Source organism: Rhizopus delemar, genomic scaffold, assembly GCF_000149305.1.
Source record: "Rhizopus delemar RA 99-880 supercont3.18 genomic scaffold, whole genome shotgun sequence".
Classification (NCBI taxonomy): Eukaryota; Fungi; Mucoromycota; class Mucoromycetes; order Mucorales; family Rhizopodaceae; genus Rhizopus; species Rhizopus delemar.
Genome location: NW_027137844.1, coordinates 309,815 through 337,622, shown reverse-complemented (window position 1 = coordinate 337,622; position 27,808 = coordinate 309,815). Strand labels below are relative to the sequence as shown.

General features: G+C 34.6%; 11 protein-coding genes and 1 non-coding gene across 12 annotated transcripts; 7 read left to right on the top strand and 5 right to left on the bottom strand.

The window, feature by feature from the left end:
* Window positions 1-912: 912 nt before the first annotated feature.
* On the bottom strand, window positions 913-986 carry RO3G_19206. The gene has a single exon. It is a non-coding gene; the product is annotated as a tRNA-Pro (tRNA).
* Window positions 987-2,374: 1,388 nt separating this feature from the next.
* On the top strand, window positions 2,375-6,325 carry RO3G_16003 (uncharacterized protein; the record flags this gene model as incomplete). Its single annotated transcript, XM_067670587.1, has 12 exons — window positions 2,375-3,124; window positions 3,173-3,313; window positions 3,374-3,429; window positions 3,498-3,543; window positions 3,602-3,874; window positions 3,937-4,123; window positions 4,189-4,317; window positions 4,380-4,554; window positions 4,602-4,965; window positions 5,024-5,176; window positions 5,262-5,379; window positions 5,439-6,325. The coding sequence occupies 12 exons, from the start codon at window positions 2,375-2,377 to the stop codon at window positions 6,323-6,325; spliced, it is 3,279 nt and encodes a 1,092-aa protein (XP_067526688.1).
* A 445-nt stretch (window positions 6,326-6,770) lies between these two features.
* RO3G_16002 (uncharacterized protein) lies at window positions 6,771-8,252 on the top strand (the record flags this gene model as incomplete). The annotated part of the gene is made up of 4 exons (XM_067670586.1): window positions 6,771-6,900; window positions 6,952-7,022; window positions 7,093-8,044; window positions 8,212-8,252. The coding sequence occupies 4 exons, from the start codon at window positions 6,771-6,773 to the stop codon at window positions 8,250-8,252; spliced, it is 1,194 nt and encodes a 397-aa protein (XP_067526687.1).
* A 349-nt stretch (window positions 8,253-8,601) lies between these two features.
* On the top strand, window positions 8,602-9,198 carry RO3G_16001 (glycine cleavage system H protein; the record flags this gene model as incomplete). Its single annotated transcript, XM_067670585.1, has 4 exons — window positions 8,602-8,647; window positions 8,709-8,852; window positions 8,918-9,049; window positions 9,098-9,198. 4 exons carry the CDS (start codon window positions 8,602-8,604, stop codon window positions 9,196-9,198), a joined length of 423 nt encoding a protein of 140 aa, XP_067526686.1.
* A 452-nt stretch (window positions 9,199-9,650) lies between these two features.
* On the top strand, window positions 9,651-13,157 carry RO3G_16000 (uncharacterized protein; the record flags this gene model as incomplete). The annotated part of the gene is made up of 13 exons (XM_067670584.1): window positions 9,651-9,857; window positions 9,926-10,679; window positions 10,746-10,843; window positions 10,918-10,946; window positions 11,035-11,055; window positions 11,102-11,143; window positions 11,204-11,617; window positions 11,674-11,899; window positions 11,959-12,141; window positions 12,278-12,467; window positions 12,622-12,644; window positions 12,705-12,783; window positions 12,913-13,157. 13 exons carry the CDS (start codon window positions 9,651-9,653, stop codon window positions 13,155-13,157), a joined length of 2,511 nt encoding a protein of 836 aa, XP_067526685.1.
* A 769-nt stretch (window positions 13,158-13,926) lies between these two features.
* RO3G_15999 (uncharacterized protein) lies at window positions 13,927-15,253 on the bottom strand (the record flags this gene model as incomplete). The annotated part of the gene is made up of 2 exons (XM_067670583.1): window positions 13,927-14,768; window positions 14,824-15,253. The coding sequence occupies 2 exons, from the start codon at window positions 15,251-15,253 to the stop codon at window positions 13,927-13,929; spliced, it is 1,272 nt and encodes a 423-aa protein (XP_067526684.1).
* A 1,621-nt stretch (window positions 15,254-16,874) lies between these two features.
* Window positions 16,875-18,024, top strand: RO3G_15998 (GTP-binding protein ypt2; the record flags this gene model as incomplete). Its single annotated transcript, XM_067670582.1, has 6 exons — window positions 16,875-16,882; window positions 17,252-17,436; window positions 17,490-17,555; window positions 17,603-17,697; window positions 17,744-17,856; window positions 17,910-18,024. The coding sequence occupies 6 exons, from the start codon at window positions 16,875-16,877 to the stop codon at window positions 18,022-18,024; spliced, it is 582 nt and encodes a 193-aa protein (XP_067526683.1).
* Window positions 18,025-18,654: 630 nt separating this feature from the next.
* Window positions 18,655-19,600, top strand: RO3G_15997 (uncharacterized protein; the record flags this gene model as incomplete). Its single annotated transcript, XM_067670581.1, has 2 exons — window positions 18,655-19,528; window positions 19,578-19,600. The coding sequence occupies 2 exons, from the start codon at window positions 18,655-18,657 to the stop codon at window positions 19,598-19,600; spliced, it is 897 nt and encodes a 298-aa protein (XP_067526682.1).
* An 80-nt stretch (window positions 19,601-19,680) lies between these two features.
* RO3G_15996 (GTPase) lies at window positions 19,681-20,454 on the bottom strand (the record flags this gene model as incomplete). Its single annotated transcript, XM_067670580.1, has 4 exons — window positions 19,681-19,808; window positions 19,858-19,938; window positions 19,986-20,375; window positions 20,418-20,454. The coding sequence occupies 4 exons, from the start codon at window positions 20,452-20,454 to the stop codon at window positions 19,681-19,683; spliced, it is 636 nt and encodes a 211-aa protein (XP_067526681.1).
* A 782-nt stretch (window positions 20,455-21,236) lies between these two features.
* RO3G_15995 (uncharacterized protein) lies at window positions 21,237-22,854 on the top strand (the record flags this gene model as incomplete). Its single annotated transcript, XM_067670579.1, has 3 exons — window positions 21,237-21,366; window positions 21,536-21,594; window positions 21,661-22,854. 3 exons carry the CDS (start codon window positions 21,237-21,239, stop codon window positions 22,852-22,854), a joined length of 1,383 nt encoding a protein of 460 aa, XP_067526680.1.
* Window positions 22,855-23,175: 321 nt separating this feature from the next.
* Window positions 23,176-24,954, bottom strand: RO3G_15994 (uncharacterized protein; the record flags this gene model as incomplete). Its single annotated transcript, XM_067670578.1, has 6 exons — window positions 23,176-23,180; window positions 23,240-23,675; window positions 23,719-24,270; window positions 24,405-24,501; window positions 24,599-24,743; window positions 24,798-24,954. 6 exons carry the CDS (start codon window positions 24,952-24,954, stop codon window positions 23,176-23,178), a joined length of 1,392 nt encoding a protein of 463 aa, XP_067526679.1.
* An 811-nt stretch (window positions 24,955-25,765) lies between these two features.
* RO3G_15993 (uncharacterized protein) lies at window positions 25,766-27,553 on the bottom strand (the record flags this gene model as incomplete). Its single annotated transcript, XM_067670577.1, has 7 exons — window positions 25,766-26,852; window positions 26,905-26,969; window positions 27,022-27,171; window positions 27,221-27,300; window positions 27,351-27,374; window positions 27,424-27,493; window positions 27,539-27,553. 7 exons carry the CDS (start codon window positions 27,551-27,553, stop codon window positions 25,766-25,768), a joined length of 1,491 nt encoding a protein of 496 aa, XP_067526678.1.
* Window positions 27,554-27,808: the final 255 nt, after the last annotated feature.

Sequence of the window (27,808 nt, the reverse complement as noted above, 5' to 3'; positions counted from 1 at the left end):
GGTTTGAAGTCTTGAATGACTTGAGTTTAGGTAACTTGATTGAACGTTTAACAGTTCTTTAGAGTAAATTGTCTTTGAGTAGTGACCACCAGATCTTTTTAGATCAATAAGGTTAAGAATAAGATTGTTTGATAAACGATAAAAATAAAAGGGAACTTTCTTGATTTGTGATAACTCGGGTATCAGATCAGAAAGAATAAGTAAAAATAAAAAGAAAAGAAAAGGTAATTGTGACCCAATAAGAAAAGATTGCTTTTTAAGCGCAAGAGGATTTGATTTATTGAATTTATTGGATAATGTTATTTTGTTTAAAAATATTCATCTTATTTATATAAAAATTGGCGTGGCTTATTGTTTGTGTTGTTTGACATCTATGTCGAACGACATCAATGTCGCTGGACATCAAAATTATTCTTGTGATCAGCATTGTTCTCTTGATCTAAAATTTCATCATTTGTGCTACAACTTCTATTGTCACAACATAAGAGGCGGTTGTTGTAATGTTATTTTGTAGTATGGTTGGTTTAGTTTGAGTGTTTTAGAGAAGTTTTTCTTGAAATTTTTAAAGTAAGGTACTGTAGTGACCACCAGATCTTTTAATTAAGATCAAATAAAGGTAAAGGTAAAAAAAAAATAAAGGGATCAGGAACTTTTATGAGAAGGTTGCCTGTTTATTGAATAAAATATATAAAGTAAAATGTGAGTAGAACTGTACCGTCCTTTTTCTTCATCTAAATAGTTGGGATATTTATATTGTTAATTTTTTTTTTTTCTTTTTGACTTTTTTCATTTTTTGACTTCTTTGTCACAGTAAACTGTAAGGCGTTCGTTATAAACTGCAACGATTTAAATTCCGCCGTTTTGTTCTTGCGTGTTACAGTGTAACAACAATGAAAAAGGCAAAATGAATTAGGCCGAAGCCGGGATTCGAACCCGGGACCTCGTGTATCCGAAACACGCGTGATAATCCTCTTCACTACATCGGCGTTCGAATTTTTAAAAAATATCATAAAATATAATTACAGACATAATCACGTGACGTCGTCACGTGACATCTCACGTGCTCAATTCGCTTTTTTTTTTTTTTTTTTTTCTTGGAGCACATTCTTTGATATAACACCACTTTTGCTTTTTTTTTTTTTAACAATCTGTGTCATCAACAGGGGCTTATTTTTTATTTATTCATTCTCAATCTTCTTTCCAAAATTAATTAAAGCATCTTACAAAACATAATATAGAAAATATATGAAAAAAATGTAATACTAGATGAAAGATTAAGTAAAGAAGATACTTTTGCAGTCTCGTCAAATTTTGCACCTTTATCTTAATTAGAAATCACAGGAGCATGATATTTATATTGAAGATGAGATTTCATTCCTCGAATTGAAGTTATCATTTACAAAAAGGCAAAATTTTGTTACAAATTTGAATTTTATCATGCAATTATTCTGTGAAAAAATATCAATCATACCCACAAAGTTTAGTTGCAACTCTAAAAGGCAAATTCTTATTTAAGGCTGTGTTTAACACAGAAGAAACAATATAAGTATAGCTGTATTTTAGTATATATAATACTAAAGTATACCGGTTGCTTTTCTTTGTGTTAGTCATCTATGTGGAATGGCATGTTAATGTTTTTTGATTAAAAAACGAACAAATAAGTTAAATAATTTATGAGTCTTTTGAACCTCTTTATTGTATAAATGCTAGAGAGAGAGAGCCTATTCAAAAGAAATCACATCTTAGAATATAACCATATGGCTTAGGGTTCAAGGCAGTACGGTATAAGTTGTGTAGGCTGTTTATCGTATATAGCATAAAGTGCTATAGATGATATATAGTCAAATCCTTAGCCTAAGGATTTTGAGTGATCTCAAGCGACACTATAAGCAGAATTTATATTTGAACCTTCTGATCAAATGTGTAAGGGCTTCAAACTATTGTTTTGATACTATAATACAATATAAAATGCCAGAGACACAGTGTAAAAAATCAAATGCTTAATTTGTGAAAGCTTTAACCAATCCACAAGAAGGAGTCATGGTCACTTTTCCTCTAAAAGAGCAACCGAGTGATACATAAAAATACTTGTTCAACAGAATTAGTATGAATATTTGGCGGGAAGTGGTTTTTTTTGTACATATTGATTTATGAGCACAAACAAAGGATATCCTCCTGAATCAATAGATGAATAACGTCATTGTTTCAGAATAACCAACTACGTATAAATGTCGTTTGTTTCATGCAATTCATCCATTTTATAATAAAAAAAAAAATCTTGACGAATAAAATGGGATGCATAAAAAAAATCCAAAATAAAGACTGAATTGCTTTTGTCATACTCTCTTTATTTTATTTTTTTCGCAAAAGAAATATGAGTGCGTATGAAGAACCAGACGTACAAGGAAATGTAGATCCGCCTCTTGAATTAGAAGAAACTGTTATGGAAGAAGAAAGAAGGAAAGAGAGAAATAAAGAAGACGTTGAATTAATTAAAAAGGACGCAAGCAAAAACAAAGATACAGAAGAAAATAAACGTAAACAAGATGCCGAGAACAAGCCAGGCACGCTACTTGATGCATCGGGAGGAGCTCATCTCAAGAACGCAGAAGAACCAATTAACGCAAATGAAGCGCGAATATTTCCTGAAAGAGGTGATCCTAATGTTAAAGTGTGGTCCAATCCAGAATATGCCAATGACTCTGCTTCTCCTCGAAAGTCTAATGTTGAATTCGACAGAAACAATGACAAGCATGTTCAACCAAATACTATGGACAATCGCCAGTTGTCGCGAGAGCCTTCTGTGATTGAGTCTACGTTCTCTGATGTAAGAAGCATATTTAGTGCAGATGGCACAGAGTCTAGACATCCAAAGAAGAAAAAGAAGCACGCAACCCCTCTACATCCTACTCATCCAGAAGTTCTTATAGAACAGCTTGAAATTAAGGCAATCAAGTATATAATAATAACTTGTTTCTTTTCTTATATTCTTGGACGCTTTGAATACGGTTTAATTTCTGGCCTGATCATGATCAGTTTCTGCGCTTGGGCTTACTGGAACCTTGGAAAAACAAGTTCTAAGGGTTTGGAATGGCAATTGGAGAAGCAAGAAAATATGAAAATTGTAATTGATACTGGCTGCTATAAAAAAAATTAAACGTATTTTTTTTAGCTGTATACTTCTGAAGGTGAATCTGTTGAATGGCTTAATTTTATGGTTGAAAAGATTTGGCGTAGTGTCGATCCAGAGCTTTTTGTTGTTGTTGAGGATCTGTTGGAAGACACGATACAGAGTGTAGCGCCTAGTATTATCGTAAAATTTAAAACCTTATTTAGTGTAGTCTTTGCTTCAACTATTAACACTTTGTAATAGAAAGGAGTTAAAGTGTCTGATTTTGACATCGGTGTACAAGCACCTCGTATCCACATGTAAATCTGTCATACTACTATCGTTTACCTCTTTATATATACCATCGAGACTCATGTATTTTGTTTAGGATTCGTGTATTCCCACCTTTACCGGGCCAACATGAAGAAAGCATTGTAAGTTGAGTTTTACTTTGTGAATTTTAACCATTCGTGAGCTAAAAATAAAGTATAGTTTGGAGAAGCTTCCTTTAGTTTCCATATGTCGGAAACTACTAATCGTAATCCAAAGTCAACCCCTCCTGGCTTATCCATTCGTTTTCAAACCGCATTGAATGCCCCAATTGAGGTCAAAGCAGAGCTCACAGCTCTCTCTGGAAAAATCAGATTCAAGCTCTTGACAGCTCCTGAGATCCCTTTTATTTCAAAGGCCACAATTGCTTTTACCAATGTTCCCAAAATTGAAACAGGTGTTATGCCCCTGTCAAAGCACTTTAATATCATGAATGTAAGAAACAATATCGTATAATTTTTCCGCTTCTTACAAGATGCTTGTATATTCATATATAGCTACCAACCATCAAAGCACTTGTTAACGAAGGTGTAAAGCTTGGATTTGCTGATCTTGTTGACCCCAAGAGTCTAACAGTTGATGTAAGGGCACTGGTGGGTGCTTTTGCTCAAGATACCAATGCTATTGGTGTAGTTAAGGTTGAAATTCGTGAAGCCTCTAGGGATCCTTCTCTTCAGTTGCAAGGTAGCACAAGTTTGATTACCTTTAATGCCGTACTGATATATCTTGCGCTTCCTCCCATTTTTTAGATATGAAAGATTCCTATGCTACTTTATCATTAAGTACTCAACCTAAAAAGACGGTATCCAGTACCAGAGTTCTTACAAACGACAAAGATCCTAGATGGAACGAGAACCTCTATATTTTGGTTTATGCAGGTAAAATTGGGTATAGCTAGTTTATCGTCAATAGCTGTTATACTTATCATTTTATGTATCAGAGGACATGTTAGCTGAAACAACTGTTGATGTTAAAGTATGGGATGCTGATAAAATCAAATATGACGATATGTGGGGTTCTGTGTCTATGACTGTCAAAGATATCGCCGAAGGCAAATTGGACAAGTTAGGCAATGTTGCTAGTTGGTCTCAAGAAGAGCGTGTAGTTTATGATGGGTAAGAAAACTTAAAAAAAAAGAAAAAGAAATTAAAAGAAAAAACAGATGGGTGCCTATTGATGGTAAAAAAATTGAAGAATCAAAGGTTCGTCTTAACATGAAAATGAGCTTTCATCCTAAATATGCTACACCAACTACGAGTATCTTAAACACTATGAAGCCACAGGACAATAACAGCCAAAATGAAAATGTCAAAGAGCCAGTTAATCCAGAACACACGAATGGCATCCTGTCAGTTACAATATATCGAGCTGTTGATTTGGAGATTGGTGATCCTGCTATATTACCTTCAGACGATCGATTTAAACATCCTTATAATCCAAATAGTGTAGTGAGTCCATATGCTATATTGTACATCAATGACAACAAGGTCTATCGTACACGCACTAAGTTGCGTAATCCAAACCCTGTAAGTCCTTTTGTTATTTTTAAAACAAATCCCTTCTATAGACTCATAGCAGAAATAGCATTGGAACGCCATAAATGAGCATTTTATTCGAGATGTGGATAGTGCATTTATTCGTATCTCTGTTAAAACAGCTCTTGAATTAGAGCGAGATCCAGTACTCGGAACCAAGGTTATATCGTTAAAAGACTTTTTTGCTGATCAAAATGACAGAGTAAGCAATACAGTTGTTTTTATAATCAAAGTTTTAATATTCTTCTTTTTCAAAAAAAAAAAAAAAAAAAAAAAAAAAAAAAAAGTTCAAAGAATTTCAGAAATGGGTCCCATTAGCTGATGGTATAGGCTTTGGTAAAGTTTTGCTCTCTATTAAATACAAGCCTGTGAAAATGGTCTTGCCACGAGCATTACAAGGATCAGGTAAAGCAGAAAATAAACTGATAATTGAGTATTATAACAAACGTATTATTCTTACTTAGATGTTGGCACACTCATTGTGGAAAAACTTACTCTTAACCATTTGAAAGCTCCTATGGATTCAACTGTTGCTAGCCCAACAAAGGCTACTTTAGCGCTCAACATTGACCCAGCTATTATAAAGCGGCTCAAATCCTCTGATGTACATACTGAAAATGGTATTAGCGGTTGGTATGATCGACACCTCTACTTCCCCTTGACGATGCGCTATCGTACTGCAGTCTATGTTCACATCGCACAAGGTGTACTGGCAAGTACAAAGACTACCGGCAGGCTGTGGCTAAAGAACTTAATTGACAATGAATGGCAAGATGTTACTGTCGGCCTTCGCTCACATATAAGCGAAAAAAGTAGCGATGCCAATAAAAATGAAGATGAATGGCCAGAAAAAGGAGACTTTGGCCAAGTGACGATGCGTCTCAAGATTGTTCCTGGATTCTCTCCGGTGCATACGCATCTAAGATCATTCAGAAAAGATATGGTGGGCGCTGATCCTTTCTACAGTGATACACTTAAATTTAAGGCGCAACAGTGGATCAGGGAGGAGACAAGTGATAGTGAACCTTTGAACCCCGACCTGCAACAAGCTATTAAAGAAGAACAAGACAAGACAGAAGAATCAGAGAAAGCATCAGGCCCATCTTCTGAATACGGTGAAGATGATGATATTGACAGTGAATTTGAAGAAGATGAAGCTGGTGCGGATCTGGATGATGATGATTTGAGGGCAGATATGATTGGACAGCGAAAAGAAAGTACGATTAGTAAGCATAAAGTAATTCGTAAATTAGCCTGGAGTGTCGACAAAATGAAGCATAAAGTGGATGTATTTCGTGAAGGATTCAATTCTGAAACAAGAGCCAAAAGATCTGTTGCAAAGGAAGTATAAGGCTAGGTTCCAATTAATAAAAAGGAACCTCATTTATAAAAAATTGCTTAGAACTATACTCTAATAAACTGCATATTTTTTAGTTGAGTTATTATCGCTAACCTATCGTTTAAATTCAGACTAGGAGGGTAATCGTTTCTTAATGATTGAATCAACTTCAAAAGAAGCAAAAAGAATCGTAGCCATTCTTGCTTTTCAATCGTTTTCAAGAACTTTCGATAATGACGATGGATTAAGTGAAATGTGATGTCTTCCTTTTATACCAAGTTAAATATCAGGTTCTTTTTAGCATACTTCATTGACGGGCTTTCTTATAACTTTAACTCAATGATCTATTAAGGTAATTTTACGTAATATGGCGTATATTGAAATTATAAAAATGACAATGGTTCAGGACCTTTGACAAGTTTAGCTTTTTTCTCTTTCTTCTTTAATAATTGGAATCATGTTTGCTGTGCGTAACCAACTTTGTAGTATTTCTAAGCGTGCTTTTGCTACTGTGACTTCCACATCGCCAAAAGTGGACCAAAAGTTTAGAGTAGTAGTCGTTGGTGGTGGCCCTGGCGGTCTTTCTGGTACTTTTGATATTTGTTAAGAAAAGAGAAGCTAAATGTTTTAAACTTTAGTTTCTTCTACTATCTCAAATTTGCTTGGAAAGAATCAAGTTGCTGTCATTGAACCCTCTAACAAGCATTATGTAATTTACATATGCCACACGAAAAAAAAAAAAAAAGAGAAAAAGCATAACGCTTACTTTATTTATGTAGTATCAACCCTTATGGACCTATGTTGGTAGTGGATTAAAAGATTTTAATGAATCATTTAAACCAATGGCCGAGGTCATGCCAACCAATGCAGAATGGATTCAAGATAAAGTGACAACCTTTGATCCTGAAAATAACACATTAAGACTTGCGGATGGTCAGACAGTAGGCTATGATTACCTGGTCGTTGCTGCAGGTATCCAGGTCAATTGGGACAACATTAAGGGCTTGAAAGAAGCTCTTGGTAAGGATGGAGTCACATCCAATTATGATATTGATAGTGTTCAAAAGACATACAAGTTTCTTCAAGAATTCAAAGGAGGCAACGCTCTTTTCACTTTTCCTACCACACCTTTGAAATGCCCCGGTGCACCTACCAAGATTACTTTTTTGGCAGAAGAAGTGTTCCGCTTGACAGGTGTTCGTGACAAGACCAATGTGATTTATAATCACGGAGGTACACAAATCTTTGGTATTGAGTACTTTGCACATGCTATTGAAAAATTAGCCGACGAACGTGGTATCAAAAGAAATTTTTTACATGAATTGGTAGAGATCAATGCGGATAACCACCAAGCCATCTTTAAGGATAATAGCAAGAATGGCGAACTCAAAACATTTGAATATGATTTCATCCACGTTGCTCCTCCTCAAGGTCCTCCCGATTTTATTAAAGAATCCAAATTGGCTGATGCAAATGGTTGGGTTGATGTCAACAAGGATACTCTTCGTCATAATAAGTACAATAACGTTTTTGCCTTGGGAGATTGTTCCTCTCTTCCTACTTCCAAGACTGCTGCTGCTATTACAGGAGAATCTGGTGTTCTCAAGCACAATTTGATTGCTGATCTCCAAGGCAAAAAAGTAGAACAAGCTGTTTATGATGGTTATTCTAGTTGTCCTATGATTCTTAGTCGTGATCGATTGATCTTGACCGAATACTCTGGTTACACCAGTAAGCCATTAGAAACCTTCCCCTTTGACCAACGTAAACTCAGCAAGGTTTCTCAATACATGAATAAAGAGGTATACTTGCTTCAAAAAAAAAAAAAAAAAAAAAAAAAGAAAAAAAAAAAAAAAAAAAAAACTAGATTTGTGAAACTCATACGAATATATTTATAGATTATTCCGTTTATCTATTGGAATGGATTGTTGACAGGTAATTGGGTTGGCCCTAGTACAGCCCGTAAGATGTTTGATGTCATTCGTCCCAAGCGTTATTAAAATCTCTTTTATACACAAATAATAAACGCATATTTTATAATTTATAAACCTCCTCTTTATTACTCATGCTAACAACATTGACTGCCCGACAGGACCATCAATGCCTCTAATGGAAAGAAATACCAGTTTCAATTTTTTTTTTCTTACTCGGTGACAAAAGATTTTACTCATCCGCAAAAAAAAAAATAAAAATCTAGTTTTTCTTTTTCTTTTTTCTTTTTCAATTTAATCTTTCAACTTCTTATCATGTCTCTCAGAGTCTTATCTGCTCGCGTTATCCGTCCTTATATGCCTGTTGCTCCTACTGTTTGGGCTGCTTACCGTGGTTATGCAAGTAAGTATAGAATTAAAATAAATTGTATTTGTGAATATCATTCTTATACATCTTTACTTAGCCAAAAGATATACTAAAGCTCACGAATGGATCTCTGTTGAAAACGACGTGGGAACTTTTGGTATCACTGATTATGCTCAAAAAAATTTAGGTGATGTTGTTTATATCGAAACTCCTACTGTCGGAGATCAGCTTCAAGCAGAAGGTAAAAAAAAAAAAAAAAGATTATTATAGTATTTACTGACACAATAAATAATAATAAAACAAAAGACCAAGCAGGTGTGGTTGAATCTGTTAAGGCTGCTAGTGATATCTATTCTCCTGTCTCTGGTGAAGTTGTTGAAGTAAATGAAGCATTGGCAGATGAGCCATCTTTGATCAATACCAGTCCTGAAAGTGAAGGTAAAAAAGAATCACTGTTGTATAGACTGTTTCTAATCATCGTCATAGGTTGGTTGGCTAAGATTAAACTTAGTAACACCAAGGAACTCGATGCTTTGCTTGATGAAACTACATACAAATCTTTCTGTAGTTCATCCGAAGAACACTAATCGTTTTTTTTTATTTTCCCCCTTTTTTTTTGTACATTAATAATAAAAAAAACATTGAGTCATATATCAAGTATATGTCGGGCTAGAATAATAAAAAAATATTGTTTTTTTTCTTTTTTTTTTTTTTTCTTTAAAAAAAAACTCATGTATTCTTGTCGTCATACGCTTACTTTACAAAAGTCGTCTAGTTCAACACAGAAGCTTTATAAAGAAGCTTATATTCAAGCTTGTAGAGCTATACAATTTGATACCAACGCAAAATACCCAGAAGCAAAAGAAGCTTATGCAATTGTTATAAAAGTAAAAAATAAATTCATGAATACAATCCAATACCCACATCTTTTAACTCTCTTTCTGCTCTAGAATTTTCATGAAATACTTCAACGTAAAGAACTCTGGCTAAAAGATATTCTTTTGAAGTGTGTTTAATCATCTTTCTTATAGAAAATGACATGAAGTTGGATAAAAACAAGTTGATTCAAAAATTAAATGAATACAAGCATCGATTAGAACAACTTGAACGATACATGGATAGTACCAAAGTAACCAACAATTCCTCACTTTACATCAACGAAGACTCACCTTATCAAAAACGTCGAGATTTATTTGATTCCAACTTTGAAAAAACAGAACAAGACAAGTGGATAGAAAAAGCACAGGTAACGTTTTTATATCTGTGTAAGCAAGAAGAACATGTGTCTAATAAAAGAATGAGAGGGTTCTATAGTTTTCTTTTGACCAAGGTGAATTGAATGAAGAAAAAGGACATATAGAACACGCGTTAGAGTATTACTCAAATGCAGCAGAATGGTTTTTGAAGGCGTTCAAAGAATACGAGAATGATAGTGAGGAAAAGGTATTTGCACGGCAAGAGTTTATGAAAGCAATCAGTAAAGCGGAGCAGCTCAAGTCTCCACAGCAAAAGAAACTACAATTGCCTACAACCAGGACGCGATCCTCTTCTAGTGCTTCCTCCATTGATCAGCATTCAGAGTGTTCACACAGACGATCATCAAGTATTCAGGCTACAGATGACATCATGACACAAAAACTATCGACAGCCGAGATCGAGGTACTGAAGCACACCTCAAGCGTGAACAATAATACATTTTTGCCCTGGATGGATGAAGCTGACCTGAAGGAACAGTTTTCATACCCTCAAAAATTCATCGACCCCGAAGGTTCACTCGCCTTGTCTCAGAAACAGCAGGAAAAATTTGGTGGATGGAAACGGCCGAGTGATATCATGCGCGACCCGAAACTGATCTGCTGTATATCAAGTACAAGCATTATTCAAGATATTGTCACGGATTGTTCCTTTGTAGCCTCTTTATGTGTTGCTGCTGCTTATGAACAGAAATTTAAAAAGCAATTGATCACGTCTTGTGTATATCCTCAGAACAAGCAAGGTCAACCTTGTTATAATCCTAATGGAAAATATGTAGTTAAACTTGTATATAATGGTATCACTAGAAAAGTGGGTAAGTTTTAGGGAAAAAAAAAAAAAAAAGAGAAAAGGTTAAATGTGTTTCTTACACTTATATTAGTCGTAGATGATTTATTACCCGTGTCAAGAGAAGGTACTCTTATGTGTACATTTTCAACTAATAAAGGTGAACTGTGGGCTAGTATTATAGAAAAAGCAGTAAAGATAATAAACAAAAAATATTTTAAAGCAAATTGTGTATTAATCCCAATCATATAAAAAAGTATATGAAGTTAATGGGTGGATATGATTTTCCTGGATCGTAAGTGCATTCTTGCTTTTTTTCTTTTTTTTTTTTTTTTTTTTTTTTTTCTTTTTCTCTTTGTCTTTCTAACAATTAATTTAAATAGAAATTCTGGTATTGATTTACAGTGAGTTTCAAGAAGATATCACAAATAAGAAATTAACTCTATTTAGTTGTCTAACTGGTTGGATTCCTGAACATATCTTTATTCATGAGTAAGTTATACCATAAAGTGTGCTTTTTGTATTAGAAAATTCAATGTATATAATGACTAGTAAATACTTTGTACCAGACAATGTATGGGACAGAATCTTTGACGGCATGAAGTATGGTGATGCACTCGTTACAATTGCTACAGGCGAGATGACAGAAGAGGAGGCAACCCAACTTGGCCTTGTTCCCACTCATGCCTATGCCGTGATTGATATCAAAATGACCCCTGATGGTAAGCGGTTGTTACAAGTCAAGAATCCTTGGAGCCATAAACGGTGGAGAGGACCTTACAGTCATCTGGACAGTAACATCTGGACGTCTGAATTAATGGAAGCGCTCTGTTTTGATCCAGATGCAGCAGAAAAGAATGATGATGGAATATTCTGGATAGACTTTGAATCTGTTTGCGCCTATTTTACGTCAATTCATTTAAATTGGAATCCTGAATTATTTACTCATCGATGGGTACTTCACTCGTAAGTGTAAATGCTTGTTGATTAAATGAATATAATATAATATTCTCTACCTATAGTGTGTGGCTCGAACATATTGGACCTAAGAAGGATATCTACAGCTTAGCTTATAATCCACAGTTTAGTCTTAAAGTAAATGTACCAGACAAGAAACCTGCAGCAGTATGGTTACTGTTGTCTAAGCATATTATGATGACAGAAGAAAATACAGATTATATTACACTACATGTATATGATGATACAGGCGGTGAAAGAATATATTATCCTGATAACCCTTTCAAAGAGGTAAGTTCCTGTATAATCAAATGCATAACACCTTATTAAAAACATGGATATATAAAAAGGGAACTTATGTAAACAGTCCCCATATCCTGGTTCGATTTAATGCACCACCAGGGATAAGCAATTATACCATTGTTGTTTCTCAGCATGAAAAAGTGAGATCGCTTTATTTCTCTATTAGAGCTTATTCACTTGCACCATTCAAATTGCATGAAGTTCCTATAAAATACTCTGAAGAACAAAAGGTAAATAAAGAAAAGGCGAGGCTAAAATAAACAACTAAAAAAAATCTTTGGGGGATATTTGCAGATTCATTCTCAGTGGACAGAGCAGACAGCTGGAGGGAATGCGAGTAATGTAACCTATTTGAATAATCCACAGTGGAAAATCACTGTACCTGAAGCAAATGCGGGGCTTTTGCTCATGTTAGAATCCTTCAAGGACTTTGCTATACATTTGTTACTTGTGGAAGGTGGTAAAAGAGTATCAAGTGTATCTGTACGTGACATCCTGGCTGAATCAGGCCCTTATCGTCATGAATTCTGCTATTGTGAAATAAGAAATATCAAACGTAAGACAGATGTAAAGAATGCATTGCATGTTCATTAACTCTTCAAACGTACAAATCACAGCTGGATGTTACACTGTAGTCGCTTCAACATTCGAACCAGAGCTTTTGGGTAAATTTATATTAACAGTAGCAAGCAATACAAAACTATCAATAGAACCTATACCCTTGGAAGGAGCAGTAAGAACATAGCATTTCTTTAATACAATTATGCTCACACAAGGTTATCTGTATAAATAGGGCATGTTTAAAAAGGTCATCCATGGAGAATGGATTGTTGGATACAGCGCGATGGGATGTCCTAGTTTTGGTAACTACAGTAAGAATCCTCGCTACTTACTTGAAGTAAGAGAGCTTACAACAGTCAAGTAAGTTTCTTTCTTATATAATAGCATATGATATTTACTAGTATAAAAAAAAAGAGTTCGCCTTCAATCTGTAAATACAGAGATTATTCCATCCATGAATGTCACTATTTATGAAAAGCATCCAATTGAATTATTTGGAAAGGAAGTGGCTACTTCAGGACCTTATACCAACGTCACTCAAGGTGTCGCAACAGGTGAAGCTGTACTCAGTCAAAGCGAAATTGGCTATATTATTGTTCTAGCTACTCATGATAAAGACATTGCTTGTGAGTATACAGCGATCATCTACAGCGATCGACCGGTGAATATTACAAAAGATAGATAACGCAAAGGAAAACTCAATAATAAATCAATAAATAAAGCACATTAATAGCATTGACCGTAAGAGTATTTAAACAATCCAACAACCAAACGTCAAACAGCTATCTATTCTCCTTTTCGTAATAATTGCATTTGTTTATTTTAATCTTCGCTCTTGAACAAATGACAAAGCGCGTTGTCCGGTAATAAATGCAATAACACAAAGCCCACCAAAATAAGGAATCATTTGAAACAAGTTGAGTTTTGTCCAGTAAAGATAGAATAGGTATTCAATAGAGATAAGGGAACCTAAAAAGCCTAGGATATATACACTGCTAAAATTTGAAATAACCTTGGTTGGGGTATATCCAAGTTTTAACCACTAAATATAAACTATTAGTAATCATTGAATGTAATATTAAGATATGTACGCCAAAAGTAAGAATGAGCCAAGGGAAAAGTACGATGATTGAGAATAGTTTAGAAAATAAGACAGGTGGCATCTTTTCATCGGGTCTAAAGACATGATGTATTTCAGGCTGTAAACCAAACACGTCTTCTTCTCCAGCTGCTTTGACAAAGTTGAATAAAAGTGTTGTAAAAAGACTAGTGATGATTGTTTTAAGCATTGAATACACAAAAAGACAGAAAAAGAGTGAGAGAAAAAAAAGAGAAACAACGTGTACTAAGGCAACATTAAATTTCATTGGCTGTGGTACAATGTATTTTTTTTTTACTCAGTTTTCACTTGGCAATATTTTTAATCAATTTATTATTATTATTTACAAAAGAATTTAGGCATTAATGTATTTCATAGCCTTTTGATAAGATCTACAAAGCAAAGGTTTTTCTTCAATTGGTGTATCATTATGTTTAGCAATCATTTTAGAAATATGACCACAAACTGTATACTGAAGCCAAGTAATCACACATCTTGTAATAGGACAAATTATCTTGGAGTCTTCCTTTTTAGCATCCTCATTTGTTTGATCATCCTCTTTATCATTGCTCTTTTCTGCTAGTTTCTCATTTCTTTCCTTTACTACTCTCAAGGGCTCTAAAAGATTCCAAATAATCTGTGCTTCTTTGTTTGTCATGTTGGGTGATGAAGGTATGATATATTGCTGCTGCTGCTGTTGTTGTTGTTGTTGTATGAAGGAATTTGAGAATTTGGCTGAAGCTATTAATTGGTCTGTGTTCATTGTCATTGTGTGAGATAATATGATGGACATTAATGCAGGTGCAAGTAAAGGATACTGCTTTAATAAATCCACAGAAGGTTCACGCTGTTCTTGCTCTTTGGATAAAAATACCTGGTTCCAGGTAGGTACGACGGCTTGTGAGATAAATGTGTTTTGGTGTTGTTCAGAGTTAAAATCTGGCAAGATAAAGTCCCAGTTATCCTCTTGACTGGGCGGTGTTGCGGATAAAAGAGACATGTCTGGTGAAGGATGAACGACGAGTTGTTGCTGGGAAGAGGGTAAAGTGACAGGACCAAGGACAAGGTCAAGTCTTAATTTATCATTTTCCCCTTGAAGCTTTTCCATTTTAGATTTTAGCCATTTTATTTCAAGTTTCAGTTGACTATTTTCAGCCTTTTGCTGTTCAAGTTCTGTTTCAAGCGTGGTAACATATTCTATAAATAGAAATAAATGATTCGTCATTCATAAATTTCCTTTTTTGTTATTTACCTTTTCTCCTATTTCTAAAGTTGCGGGCAGAGATCTTGTTTCGCAACTGTCGACGTTCTTTAGAGGTCATTAATTTCAACTGAGATTCAGATAAATTATCCTGCACTTGTCTGAAATCTAATCGACCAGTTGAACTAGCAAATTCTGATGAATGTTTACCATGATTAGAAGAGGTGCTCTTTAACTTGTGGTTCGTAAATCCTTCTTCTCCACTGCTTGTACTGCCATCACTGCTATTACTACTGTTATTATAAGTTGTGCTATTTAACAATTGTTGTTGTTGTATTTGAGGTTCAAGTAAGAATTGAAATAAGTCATCATTGGATACATCGATCGCATTTGGATCATTGTCAATAGTATTGTTATCAAGTGAGAAGTAATTGGTATCCAATACCCAAGTAAATGTTGAACTATTGTTATTATTATTCATTTATAAAGAAAAAGAAAAAAAAGAATGGAGAAAAAAAATTTGAAATTTATAATTTCTCTTGTGAAAATCGCGGATCGGTTAAACCATGCCACCGTTTGCTTTAAAAAGTAAATACACACATTTTATATGAAAAAAATAAATAATGTTTTTTAATCTTATTTTTTATTGTCTTTTTCTTTCCATTCTATCTTGTTAAGTATTGTTTGTTTGAATATGAATTATTAAAAAAATTCGCTCATCGAATTTCATGTTACCTAAGGACCCACGATCTTTGTTTTTCTCTTGGTTCTAAGAAACCCCGAGATCCGATCTAATGAATTTTGACGCATATTCGACAACCACTTTCATTTACACTCTCCCCCCTTGCTCTCCTTTAAATCAAAAAATCAGTGCGGGTAGTCCTCTTATAAAAGCATAGATTTACAATCATTAAACTATAAACCATCCAATTAGCCAGATTACAATACTTTTATACTTTTTTCCCTTTCATGGATCATGTATTTGATACTTGGAGTAAGATTTGATTACATTTCAATTTTGCACCTAAAATAGAATGATTGTTTTAAAGAGGACTTAAAGCACTGTTTTGCGTGCTTTTGTAGAATATATAAAGTATATCAAATTACAAGTGTTTGTTGAAACAAACCGATAACAACTTTATCAATTGGAGTGTATTCATTGTGCTTTAAAACAATCTATGCTCTTTCTTTATACCATATTTCACAGCATGGTTATTTGGAAAGAGATGTTTACAAAAGAGCAAATTTACGAGGAATATATAATTCTTCAAGATATACGATAATCTTATATCCAGCTTGACTTTAAGAAATCTTGTTGTATTATGTAAATGACACTCTTTGTTAAAATCAATCATAGGGCAAGTAACACAGAGTTTAGCAAGTACCCATACTAAAGCAATCAGCAAGAAGGAAAAGTATGAAACACAAAATGAACCAATTTTAATTTTAAATTAATGCCTACAAAAAAATAAAGGAAGATTGGTGATGAATGCAAACTTAGAGTTAACACATATTCGACAGATACAAGAGGTAGAAAGCCTACAAGAAAAATTAATTGTGCTTCTATCGAATTAAAAATGAAATAGTTTAAAAAAGAAGCTAAAGGATTTCAATAACTAAAAGCTATAGACAATAGATATGCCTTTTCTTTTTTTTCTTTATCAAAAATAAAGAAGCAAATATTCAAAATCTTGCTCAATGGCCATCATAAAGTAGGTCGTTATTGGTCACTAGACAAAAGGAATTCTAAAATGCTATTCAGTTGCGGCCACAGACAAATAAGATAGCTCCAAAAAACGCGTTTATCGGTTTTATGCGACATCACATCCCGAGAGACATGAAGCAATCGACAGTAAAGGAAGAGTGGTGAGTGTTGATAAAGGGCTGGTTGTATCAATCCAATTGGGCTGTAATTCGTTCTGGAAAAAAGTGTTTTAGATATACAGGATGCTTTTGAAGGAATGCCAAGGATTGCTTTGAAAGAAGTCTGTTAGCTTTTAACAACCAAACCCGAATAAATCAAAGACAAGACTAGGTTTTGATGGCTGAAATAATTTTATGAGATTACTTGCTATTTATCGTCCTGTGAAATAATAATAATAATGAAAAGGTAATTTTGCTTATTTTAATTCAAAGAATAATTAGGTAAAGAAAGCCAAGATATTATTTATGTTTTGTATACATTGTCAAGTTAACTCTTATATCCATCCTTCTCAACTTGTATATTTAAATAGGATGCTTATAACGAAAGGTTGATATAATGCACGTGACATGACGTTTTTAAATCTGGGATTTCTTTTATTTCCCTTTTTTTTTTTTTTTTTTTTTTTTTTCCTTCTTTTTATCCCTTCTCTTACTCTTTCTCGCGATAATGACGACCGCTAAAAGTGCTTCTTATGATTATTTAATTAAGCTTTTACTTATTGGAGATTCTGGTAATAAAATATATTCTTCTTTTATAAAAAATAAGCAACTAAAGAAAACATAAAGGTGTTGGTAAGAGTTGTTTATTACTTCGTTTCTCAGATGACTCCTTTACACCTTCTTTTATTACAACTATTGGCATTGACTTCAAGATTCGTACTATTGAACTTGATGGAAAGCGTATCAAGTTACAAATATGGGATACAGCAGGACAAGAAAGATTCCGTACTATAACAACTGGTAACATTACAGTGAAGGGAGTGAATTTTATATTAATTTATTATTATTATTAGCTTATTACCGTGGAGCAATGGGTATTTTATTAGTTTATGATACAACAGATGAAAGATCGTTTGGAAGTAAAGTAGATGAATGATAATAGAAAGAGATGCTTATTTGTTATTAGATGTGAGAAATTGGTTCTCTAATATTGAGCAACATGCAAGTGAAGGAGTTAATAAGATTTTGATTGGAAATAAATGTGATGCAGAAGATAAAAGAGTAAGTTGTATGTTCTTTAAAAAATAATACTGACTTTTTACTTTAGGTTATTTCAAAAGAACAAGGAGAAACTTTGGCTAATGAGTTGGGTATTCGATTTATGGAAACAAGTGCAAAAGCAAACATTGGTGTAGAAGAAGCCTTTTTTGATTTAGCCAGGTTTATTATTCTTATTATATAATAAGCAATAACTCATAATAATATTAATATAGGGACATTAAAAAGAGATTGATTGATACTCAACAAGCTCAACAAACTCGTCAAAGAGAAGAAGTTAGATTAGACCAATCTACACCTTCAAAAGCTAATAATGGTGGATGTTGTTAACAAGTTACCCCTTCTCTTTCTTTCTTACCCTTTTTCTTTTTCTCTTTTTTTATGTATATGAGCTCGATTCATATCCATCCCCTTTTTTTTCCCTTTATAATAAAAGAGCTTGAATGATGTAAACTGCCCATTCGATAGTACCTTTGTCCTTAGTCAAACTGGGCTGATAATTGAATCATGACTCCGATCATTGCTTTCTCTTGTTTTTGCCCCTGTAAACAGCAATCGTGTGTTCAAGACGTCATTTGTGTACAGTTGTCAAGTTCAAAAGTATGTGACATGTACACTAGAAATGTAAGTGTGATTATGACATGGTCGGAGATTTGTATATAGTTTCTTTTGGATAAAAAGATATAGGTTGGAAGAGGGGAAAACAAAAGGTTGATGTCTATTCTTTTCTATTGGAATGATTCAAGATGAGTTGTTTAAAATACACCACTTGAGAAAGAATAGTTAGCTCTATGCCAACTTATTGTGCCACCTTATTAAACTTCTGAAAATACTTGTTTTGATTAAAGACAGCATAGACTGGGTTGAACAAGAGGTCTTTAGAGAAAAGAAAAACTATCGGAGTTATCAGCAAAATCTTCATTTCTTTTCATTTCCTCTTTTTTTTTTTAACAATAAAAAATGACATTTCTCTTGAGAGCATCTAAAACAAATACACTTTTCAGTTTAACTACTCTATGCAAACAATTCTCAGTGATTCGAGTATCTACACCAAGTTTAATTCACATTAAACGAACCATCACAGACCTCAAGGAAACAGATGTTTGCCGAGAAAAAGCTAGAGAGATTCGCCTAGCCAATGACATTCGTACGCGTTGTGTGTGGACAAAAGAAGAGGATAAACTGTTGATGAAACTGAACGAAGAATATCCGGGTCGATGGACAAAGATGTCAACGTACTTTGTCGATCGATCCCCTATAGCTTGTAGGAACCGTCTGGGGCTCTTGCTTGACGTCAAACATCGGGGACCTTGGGAAAAGAGTGAGGTCAAGGCTTTGATAGAACTTTGTGAAGGAAAGCGATATGAGGATGTGACTGATTGGGAACGAATTCAAGCTGCCTTACCTCGTCCACGTCCGATTGCGCTGATCAAGCAAAAGTACAGCATGTGCGATCCTCACTTTCGTCAAGGTCACTGGACAAAACAGGAAGCGGAATTGTTGGAGAGTTTGATAAAGAAATATGGAGAGGATTGGGGGACTATCTCAAGGATGATTGGAACACGTTCCTCTATTCAATGTCATGAACGTTGGAAGTGGCAGCAGCAAGAGATGACCAAAGGAAAATTTACATTAGAGGAAGATGCAAAGATTTTGGAATTAGTAAAGGAATATGGACTGAACTTTGGTGTCATTTGTAAAGTAATGGGAACAGATCGTACTCCACGTCATGTCTCTCAACATTATCACAACATGCTGGATCCTGACGTGGATCGATCGCCTTGGACAGAGGAAGAAGGAAGATTGATATATGAAACATGTGTTAAATTAGAACGTAATATGAAAAAAACAAAGGAATTATTAAATTCAAAACGTTCTTTAAGAGATATGTGGAATAAGTTTATGAAATACGAAAGAATATATGGAAAAAAGCCATCACAAGAATAAAAGTGTATTTTTTTTTTTTTTTCTATTTTGTTTTATAAATTAACAGCAACCTCCACCTTGTTTTTCGTCTTCAGTTGGTTGGTTAACATTAATCGTTTGTCCTGCAGTAGGTCTAATAACATCGTTGGATGATTCAAGTGCTTTGTTGGACACAATTCGATAGATTTCTAATATAATAATAATGAGCATTTTCTTTGTTTTACGTACAATGATTACCTGTTAATATCCTTTGGAAAGCAAGTTCTACATTACTTGAATCCAAAGCAGATGTTTCAATAAATGAAAGTCCATTATCAGCTATCATACAATGAATACAAAGGCATACTCTACAGCCCATCTTTTACCTGCAAACTGTTTAGCTTCTTCTGTTGGCACCGCACGTAAATGCCTCAAATCACTCTTATTTCCCACAAGCATCACCACAATATTTGAATCGGCATGATCACGAAGTTCTTTTAACCAACGCATCACATTCTCATATGTTTGATACTTTGCAATATCATACACTAACAGTGCACCTACAGCACCTCGATAATAAGCACTGGTAATAGCCCGATATCTTTCTTGACCGGCTGTATCCCATATTTGAGACTTGACAGTTTTATTATCGACCTGAACAGAACGAGTGGCAAATTCAACACCAATCGTACTCTTTGATTCCAAATTAAATTCATTACGAGTAAAACGACTCAAAAGATTGGTTTTACCAACACCAGAGTCTCCAATAAGGACAACTACTCGTAGTTAATATCACTGATTGCATCATTTTGCTTTACCTTTAAAAAGGTAGTCATATTCATCATCTCTGCTCATTTTTATTTTAATTAAAAAGAAGAAGAAAAAGGGGAAAAAAAAAAAGTGGGCTTTGATAGAAAAATAAGATTGGGATGTTACATTATCAATCGATAAAAAAGGAGGAGGTTGGCGTCACCCAAAAAAAAAGAACTGTCAATACTGGGAAAAAAAAAAAAAATAATAAATTTTTACTCAGATGAAAAAAAAAAAAAAAACTGGATTCTTATAGACAACTCTATTCGATATCATCAGCAAAGACAGGGCTTAGGTTCAAGTCCAAAACATGCACTTTTTTCATTTCTTTCAGGAACCAAAAAAAAAAAAAAGTTTCTAAGCCATCAAGCCTATCCCGAAGTATTCAAAGAAACTAGAAAAATTCAAGATGACGGTTGCTACAAGGTAACGGAGTTTAATCCTGTTGAGGTCACCCTCACCCTCTTTCTGTCTGCAAAAGAGAAGTAAAGAAGTAAAGATCAGGTGACACTTTCTTTGTAAGAGGCAACAATAATAGAACTAAGGGGCAAGTTTTGTTCAAGTTAAGGCTTATCTTGGACTAAATGGAATCATTCTTTGTTGACTGATAAGAAGCATTCCTTTTTTTACTTATTTAAACTACCTTTAGACTCTGAAAATAGCTTAATGAACTATAATCTTTGTAGAGCTTGAAAGGAATCTTTTTTTTTTTTTGTTTATCGATCGGTATTTAAAAATGTACAAAAAAAAAATTGTTTAAAACTTCTGTTCTCTTTCTTTCTCCCCTTTTCCTTTTCTTTTACAATAAAAAAAAAAAGAAATAAAAAATGTCTTTTGTTACTAAAGAATATCTTCGAGATTTAAATCTATTAGAAAAGGACGAAATAATAGTTGGAATCATTTTGACACTTTCTGCAGGTGTCATTACAGCTGTCATTTACTATTTCTCATTCTCAGGTAAAAAAGAGAGATCTAAACTATATTTTTTGTGTGTAGATCTAAAAAAGGAGTTTTTTTTAAAGGAAAAGAGAAACCTGAAATTAAAAGTAGAGAAATAAAAAGTAGAGAAGGTTTGTTTATTTGCTGTTTTAAAAAAAAAAGGGCACTGACAAACCTATTTGCATAGTCACTACATTAAAAGAGGAGGATAAAAAAACAATCAAACCTGTTGTTGCACAACCCAAAGTAAGGAAAAAAAATTTTTTTTTCTTGTTGTTTCATGAATAATTTACTTACTGTGTGAGAGTTTAGGTTTCTGTAGAACCCTCTGTTGTTCCTGTTGAAGCAGCAGCAACTTCTGCTCTTTTAAAGAGCCAAGAACATGTTGTATCCATGGCAACTCCTTTTCTGGCAGACTATGAGGCTACTACAGCATCTGTTCTTTTAACTGCTCATAATTATATTGCCTCTTTACCAAAAGCTGTTGACCCTTTCCTTGCCAGCTATGAAGCAACGACAGCAAGTAATTTGTTAGAATCACAAAAATACATTGATTCCATCCCAACACCAGTTGAACCTTTCCTTGCTGATTATGAGGCTACCACAGCTTCTTCATTATTGACGGCATCGGAATATATTTCTTCCATGCCCAAACCACCTTCACCTTTTCTTGCAAAGTACGAAATTACGACGGCTGCCAACTTATTAGAAGCAAGTGAATACATTAGCAACTTACCCAAGCCAGTGAAACCATTCTTGGCTAACTATGAAGCAACATCTGCTTCTGTCTTGTTGAAGGCGACTGAATATATTGAAAATTTACCCAAGCCTGTTGAACCTTTCCTTGCTGATTATGAAGCAACCACAGCTTCTGGCTTATTAAAAGCAAACGAATACATCAGCAATTTGCCCAAGCCTGTGGAACCTTTTCTTGCCCACTATGAGACGACAGCTGCAAGTAATCTATTAGAAGCAGGTGAATACATCAACAATTTGCCTAAACCATCCACACCTTTCCTCGCCCATTATGAAGCAACCACAGCCTGTAGCTTATTAGACGCTAATGAATACATTAATAATTTACCCAAGCCAGTAGAACCCTTTTTGGCCAACTATGAAGCTACTACTGCAAATAGTTTATTAGAAGCACAAGAGTATATTAATTCGCTATCACAAACATCACTCAATCGATCCTCTTTTTCCGTATCAGCCAGTCCCTTTCAACCAAGCAAAGACTTCATACCCTCCAGTCCTCAAGTGATGCTTTTCTCTGACCCCGATTCCCCTGCCGACTCGGAACCTGAAACGGTCGTAGATGATGGATCTGTGTTTGTGATGGCTAATAATTCATTTATACCTTACGATGAAAAAGCTTGGGCTCGTGCAGAAAAGATTCAAAAGCAATCACAAAATCATTTTCCTAAAATGAAATCTCGTTGTAATTATTGGCCAAACTGTACAAACAAACATTGTAAATATTGGCATCCAGTGAAAGATTGCCGGTGAGTTCATGAATATCCTTTGCTCTTTTTTTCTTTTTACTGACAGTATTACATAGCATGGGAGATGAGTGTACCTTTGCAGAACGTTGTATGTTTCTTCATCCTTCAGATTATGGTTTATCTCATCGTAAAAAGAAACCTCACAAACAAACCAAGAGAACCGTGAGCAATGTCTTTTAAAATACGTTTTAATGCTTAATAAAAAAAAAATTAGTCTTTATTTTTAGAGACTTTTTCTAGTTGATTTGAAATGTTTGCCAAATATCTTGACTTTATAATCTCATCATCTGTCCAACCATTAAATACCTCTTTATCAGAATCAATCTCATCCTCGTCATTATTACTTGAGTCGTTTTCATGATTGTAAAGTTCATCGTCATAAAACATACCAAACACTTCATCACTTCCTATATCTGATAACGAAGACTTTCTGCTCTCTTCTGATCTACTGCTACTTGGACTCTTTGCAGACTTGCGTTCTTCGTGCGATTCAACCACAGCAAATGATTTTTGTCTTTCACGCTTATTCCAGTGAAGACAATTTTGAAGTGAATTGAACCAATCCGTCGCTTGATCTTCTTTGCAGACGGTCGGAAAGGGATGTCCTGAAGCTGTCACTTTAATATGATCGCCTTGTTTGAGTTCAACTCTTCCACGTCCATCAAAACTAGCCCATGCTGTATTTCTTGAATTGAAGGGTACACAGATACGTAGTTCCATTGAATCTGGCACAAGCGTAGGTCGAAAAGAGAGTGTGTGAGGACAGATGGGCGTGATGAGTGTAGCATGAATATCAGGATGTGTCAGTGATCCACCAGCAGATAGCTAACAAGTGTTACTTTAAATTTCAGTTCAAAAGGAAACTTACAGAATAAGCAGTACTTCCGGTGGGAGTAGAAATCGCCAAACCATCTGCCTGTACAGTCGTCAGATGCTTTTCATCGCCAAATAATTCTAGCAAACTCATGTAAGGGCTCGGACCACGATCGACCACGAGGTCATTGATGACATGATACTTTTCCACAGGCACCGTTGTAAAGCAAGGCACCTGTCGTTCCTCACCCATCTTTTCTTCTTCTTCATACACATCCTCACCATCGACCTCACCAAATTTCTTTTTGCCTTGCTGTTGACACCAGCCACCCACAGTCAGCTTACCGGTCACTGGATTCCTCACGACATTTCTCAATTGCACCGCATTTGCGTCCTCGGGTGATTTACAATCCGGATGAGGCACACGACGGTAGACCGTACAGGTCAATCGACCACGTAAGTTGATGCGTACACCGGTCTCTATGGCCTTGTCAAGGTGTTCCTTGTATCTGCCGTAATCGAACGGAGTCAAGAAACCAAGGGAACCTAAATGAAATGGAATGACAGGCGGAACGTAGTTTTGAAATAACCAAGAAGAAAACAAGACCTAGCCATCACAGTCTATTATCATCTCTCTCTCTCTCTTTTGTTGTCTTCCTTACCGTTCCATCACCTCCAAGCTAAAGAAAAGAAAGAGAGAGGGGGGTTAATACGTGAACAGACATCGGTCGGTCAGCTTACGGTGATAATAAAATCAAATAGCTTGGGTTGAGAAGCACAGAGCTGAGGTGTCCAAAACTTTAGCTTTTCGGCAACGAATGCATGGTTTTTCTGTAGGCTTTCATATTTAAATCGTTTGGATTCTTTTAATTTTTCATCCACATATCTTTCTATTATTAATCCGTGGTTCATCTCCGATCATCACTGAGACTTACACTGTAATGCCACTTTTCATGTCATATCTTGGAGTTTCAATTAAATACAAGGCTACTTCACGAGTAATTGGAATGAGTGAACGATCACCAGGTTTTGTAATCAACATCACCGTCTTTGGATTCTCCCACTTCACACGAGTCTTGCCTGCAGTGAAATAATTTATTTGCGTTCACTCTTTTCTTTTCTTTTTTTTCTTACCTAGTTTCTTTGCTACTTCTCTTACTGCACCTGCGGTATCTGTTAAATAGGATGTATGCTCTTCTCTAGGAATGGTTTTTACTGAAGACGATCTTCTTTTAGACGTGATGCTTGCAGACACATTATCATAGGTTGATATATCAGACAAAGAACTCATTTTTACCAAAAAAAAAAAAAAAAAAAAAAAAAAAAAAAAAAAAAAAAGAGAGAAAAAAAAAAAATGGGTTGCATAAACAGCTGTAATAGGATAGAGCGGGGCTCAGTTGTATGACTTTACAAAGCCATAAACCCTGAAATATTTTCTATTTTTGGATATTTGTACTTTTTTTTTTTTTTTCGGATGATTTAAGATTAAATTGTTCCTTTTCCCTTCACATACATATTTAACAAAGCAGAAGCTCATCTTTTCCCTTTAGCCACACTATCTGCCTTTCATTTGGCTGACTTTTTTTTTTTAAAAAAAAAGATTATATTTTATATTCAATAGGTATTAAATAATCATTACTGTTATCTTGTTCCTTGTTCCGACTGTGGTTTGTAGATAATTTGGTAAAAAAGAGTGGTCCTGCACACATACTTGTATCTATCGAAAGCTTGGGTAATTTCTTTTTCTTTGTCATGACTTCTCTATCCGGGCTACTTGCACTGTCTTCAGAATCATCACTTGGTATCAATGGCGGTGGGGATGGTATGCGCAGTGCGATGTTTGGATTTAATTTATATTGAATTGGAAATGAGCCACGATCATAATCAAGGGGTGAGTATGTGTCTATGATAACAACATGTTCTGTGTCAAAGCGGACTTGTTTCTTTAAGCAAGACATGATTAAAAAAAAAAAAAAAAAAAAAAAAAAGAGAAAAGAGAGATTATTTATATTATACAAAAATAACTTTTTGATGTTATACAGATTATAAAAATAACTTTTTTTTTTTTTTTTTTTTTTTTTTCTATGCTTTCCTCTCCAACTTTATTCCGTTTTTGGCTTTATGTTTTTAGATGCTTCTTCAATAAGTGCACTTTCTTCATCAGTAATTGGGCCACATCGTTTAATCATGGCTTGAATCTGAGCAACGTATTGCTCAATGGTATCGGATGTAGGTGTACCAAATGATTGGAAATTTAAACCAGAAAATACTTCAGCTACAGTCTGTTTAAAGTTTATCCACTTCTTCTTTTCTTCCCGTAGCCGATTGTAATCTTCTGTGATCCTACTTAGTGTTCTTGTCATCTCCTCTTTTTCAATCGCCATCTTTCGAACTTCTTCTCTCAATTTCTTTGTTTCATCTTTATCACCATTGGTTTTCCATGTCTCTGTTGACTTTCTTTGAACACTTTCAATATCAAAGAAGGGTTTGCTGGATGTTATACTTGGTGTCATTGGTTGATGTGTGTTATTATTAGCAGTCCATCTTGGCGCATTGCTTGATGGCTGTGCATGAACATCAGGTCCGTTCATCTTCTTTAATGGTGGTACAATAGAAGGAGCACTGGGTCTGTGATGGCCTAAGGCTAGCTTTGGTTTGAGAGGCGTTGAAGGACCACTGGAAGAGATGCCGATGGTTGTACTGATTTGTTGAAGAGGAGGTGTGGTGATACTGGGTCTTTTTATATCTACGCCAAGTGTACTCTTTGATTCAAAATTAGACTTCTTCCTTTTTGCTTCATACATGTCTCGATAAGAATTTCCTTTCTTTATTTTTTTTGAAGTGCCCATGTCATCATCATCATCATCATCATCATCGTCGTCGTCGTCTGAATTTGGTACTGATCCACTAGGTCTTTTGATTGGTATCTCCTTCTTAAGTGGTCCCTTCCTGATCGGTCGTTTCTCTTCATCATTCTCTTCATCCTCTTCATTATCGTCTGTTTTATCCACATCACTGTCTTCATCAGAAGTTTCTTTTGATGAACCAGGGCGCAGGCGTCGACGGTTAAGAAATTTCTTGGTTGGATAATTGAATAAATGCTTAATACATTTAGGTGAATAATAACTAGGAACTGCTACTGAAGCTGTAATCAAACCATTATTAATAGCACATGTAGCATGAAATGAACTGCACAAGAATCATTAACACTTAAGCTATACTCTCTCCTTTTTTTACATACGTTGTGCAATCTACTTCTTCACAAGTAATACATAATCCCTTTGATTTCTGACAAAGAAAACATGTCTATATTGAATAGGTTAAACAGTGAGTGACATACACCTTTTTTTATTATTACCTTTTGACCCAATCGATTCTTATAAAATGAATAGGGTTCAATATCACTATTAATCTCTTTATTCCACATGGCACAGACAACATGCATAAATTCACCAAATGTCACTGTATGTCTCGCAGCACCTGCTTCAGTAGGACAGCAGATGATGTTCTACAGAATCGTATCAGAAACACATCCATCGTCCTATCCATCTACTTACTGCCGGCTTATTCTTTCTTTTATTGTCACATCTTTGACAAAACCAATCATCTTCAGGTACTTCATCCACTTTATAGCATACTACGAACATGAAAAAATAAGCTTACTTGTTATTTCTATTCGTTATTTACATTTGTGCACAGGCAAGTTACAATCTATAGGAAACTATTAGGTATTTTCTTGCTTCTCTCTCAAGGAACTAACCTTCACCATCACAAAAAATTATTGGATTCTTTTTTGATGACTTGTCGCCTTCACAAATATCACAAGCATCCTACACTTTATTTAGTATTGATTTAAATAACTCGTATTGTCATACCTCATCTGATGACATTTTTTTATTTTACTTTTTCAAAAAAAAAAATGCATAAATAACTCTACTTTTTATTTTTTTCACAATTTACCTGTGACAGTTTTCAATAATTTACAGGAACCTTTTTATTGATTAAAAAAAAAAAAAAAAAAGCTTTGCTATATTTTTTTTTTCTTTTCTCTTTAGAAAACCAATTCAAAATAAAGTATTTCTACAACAAAAAATGGATAATTCTTGTAGTCTTTTTTTTTTTAATAAAAGAAAATGAAAAAAAAA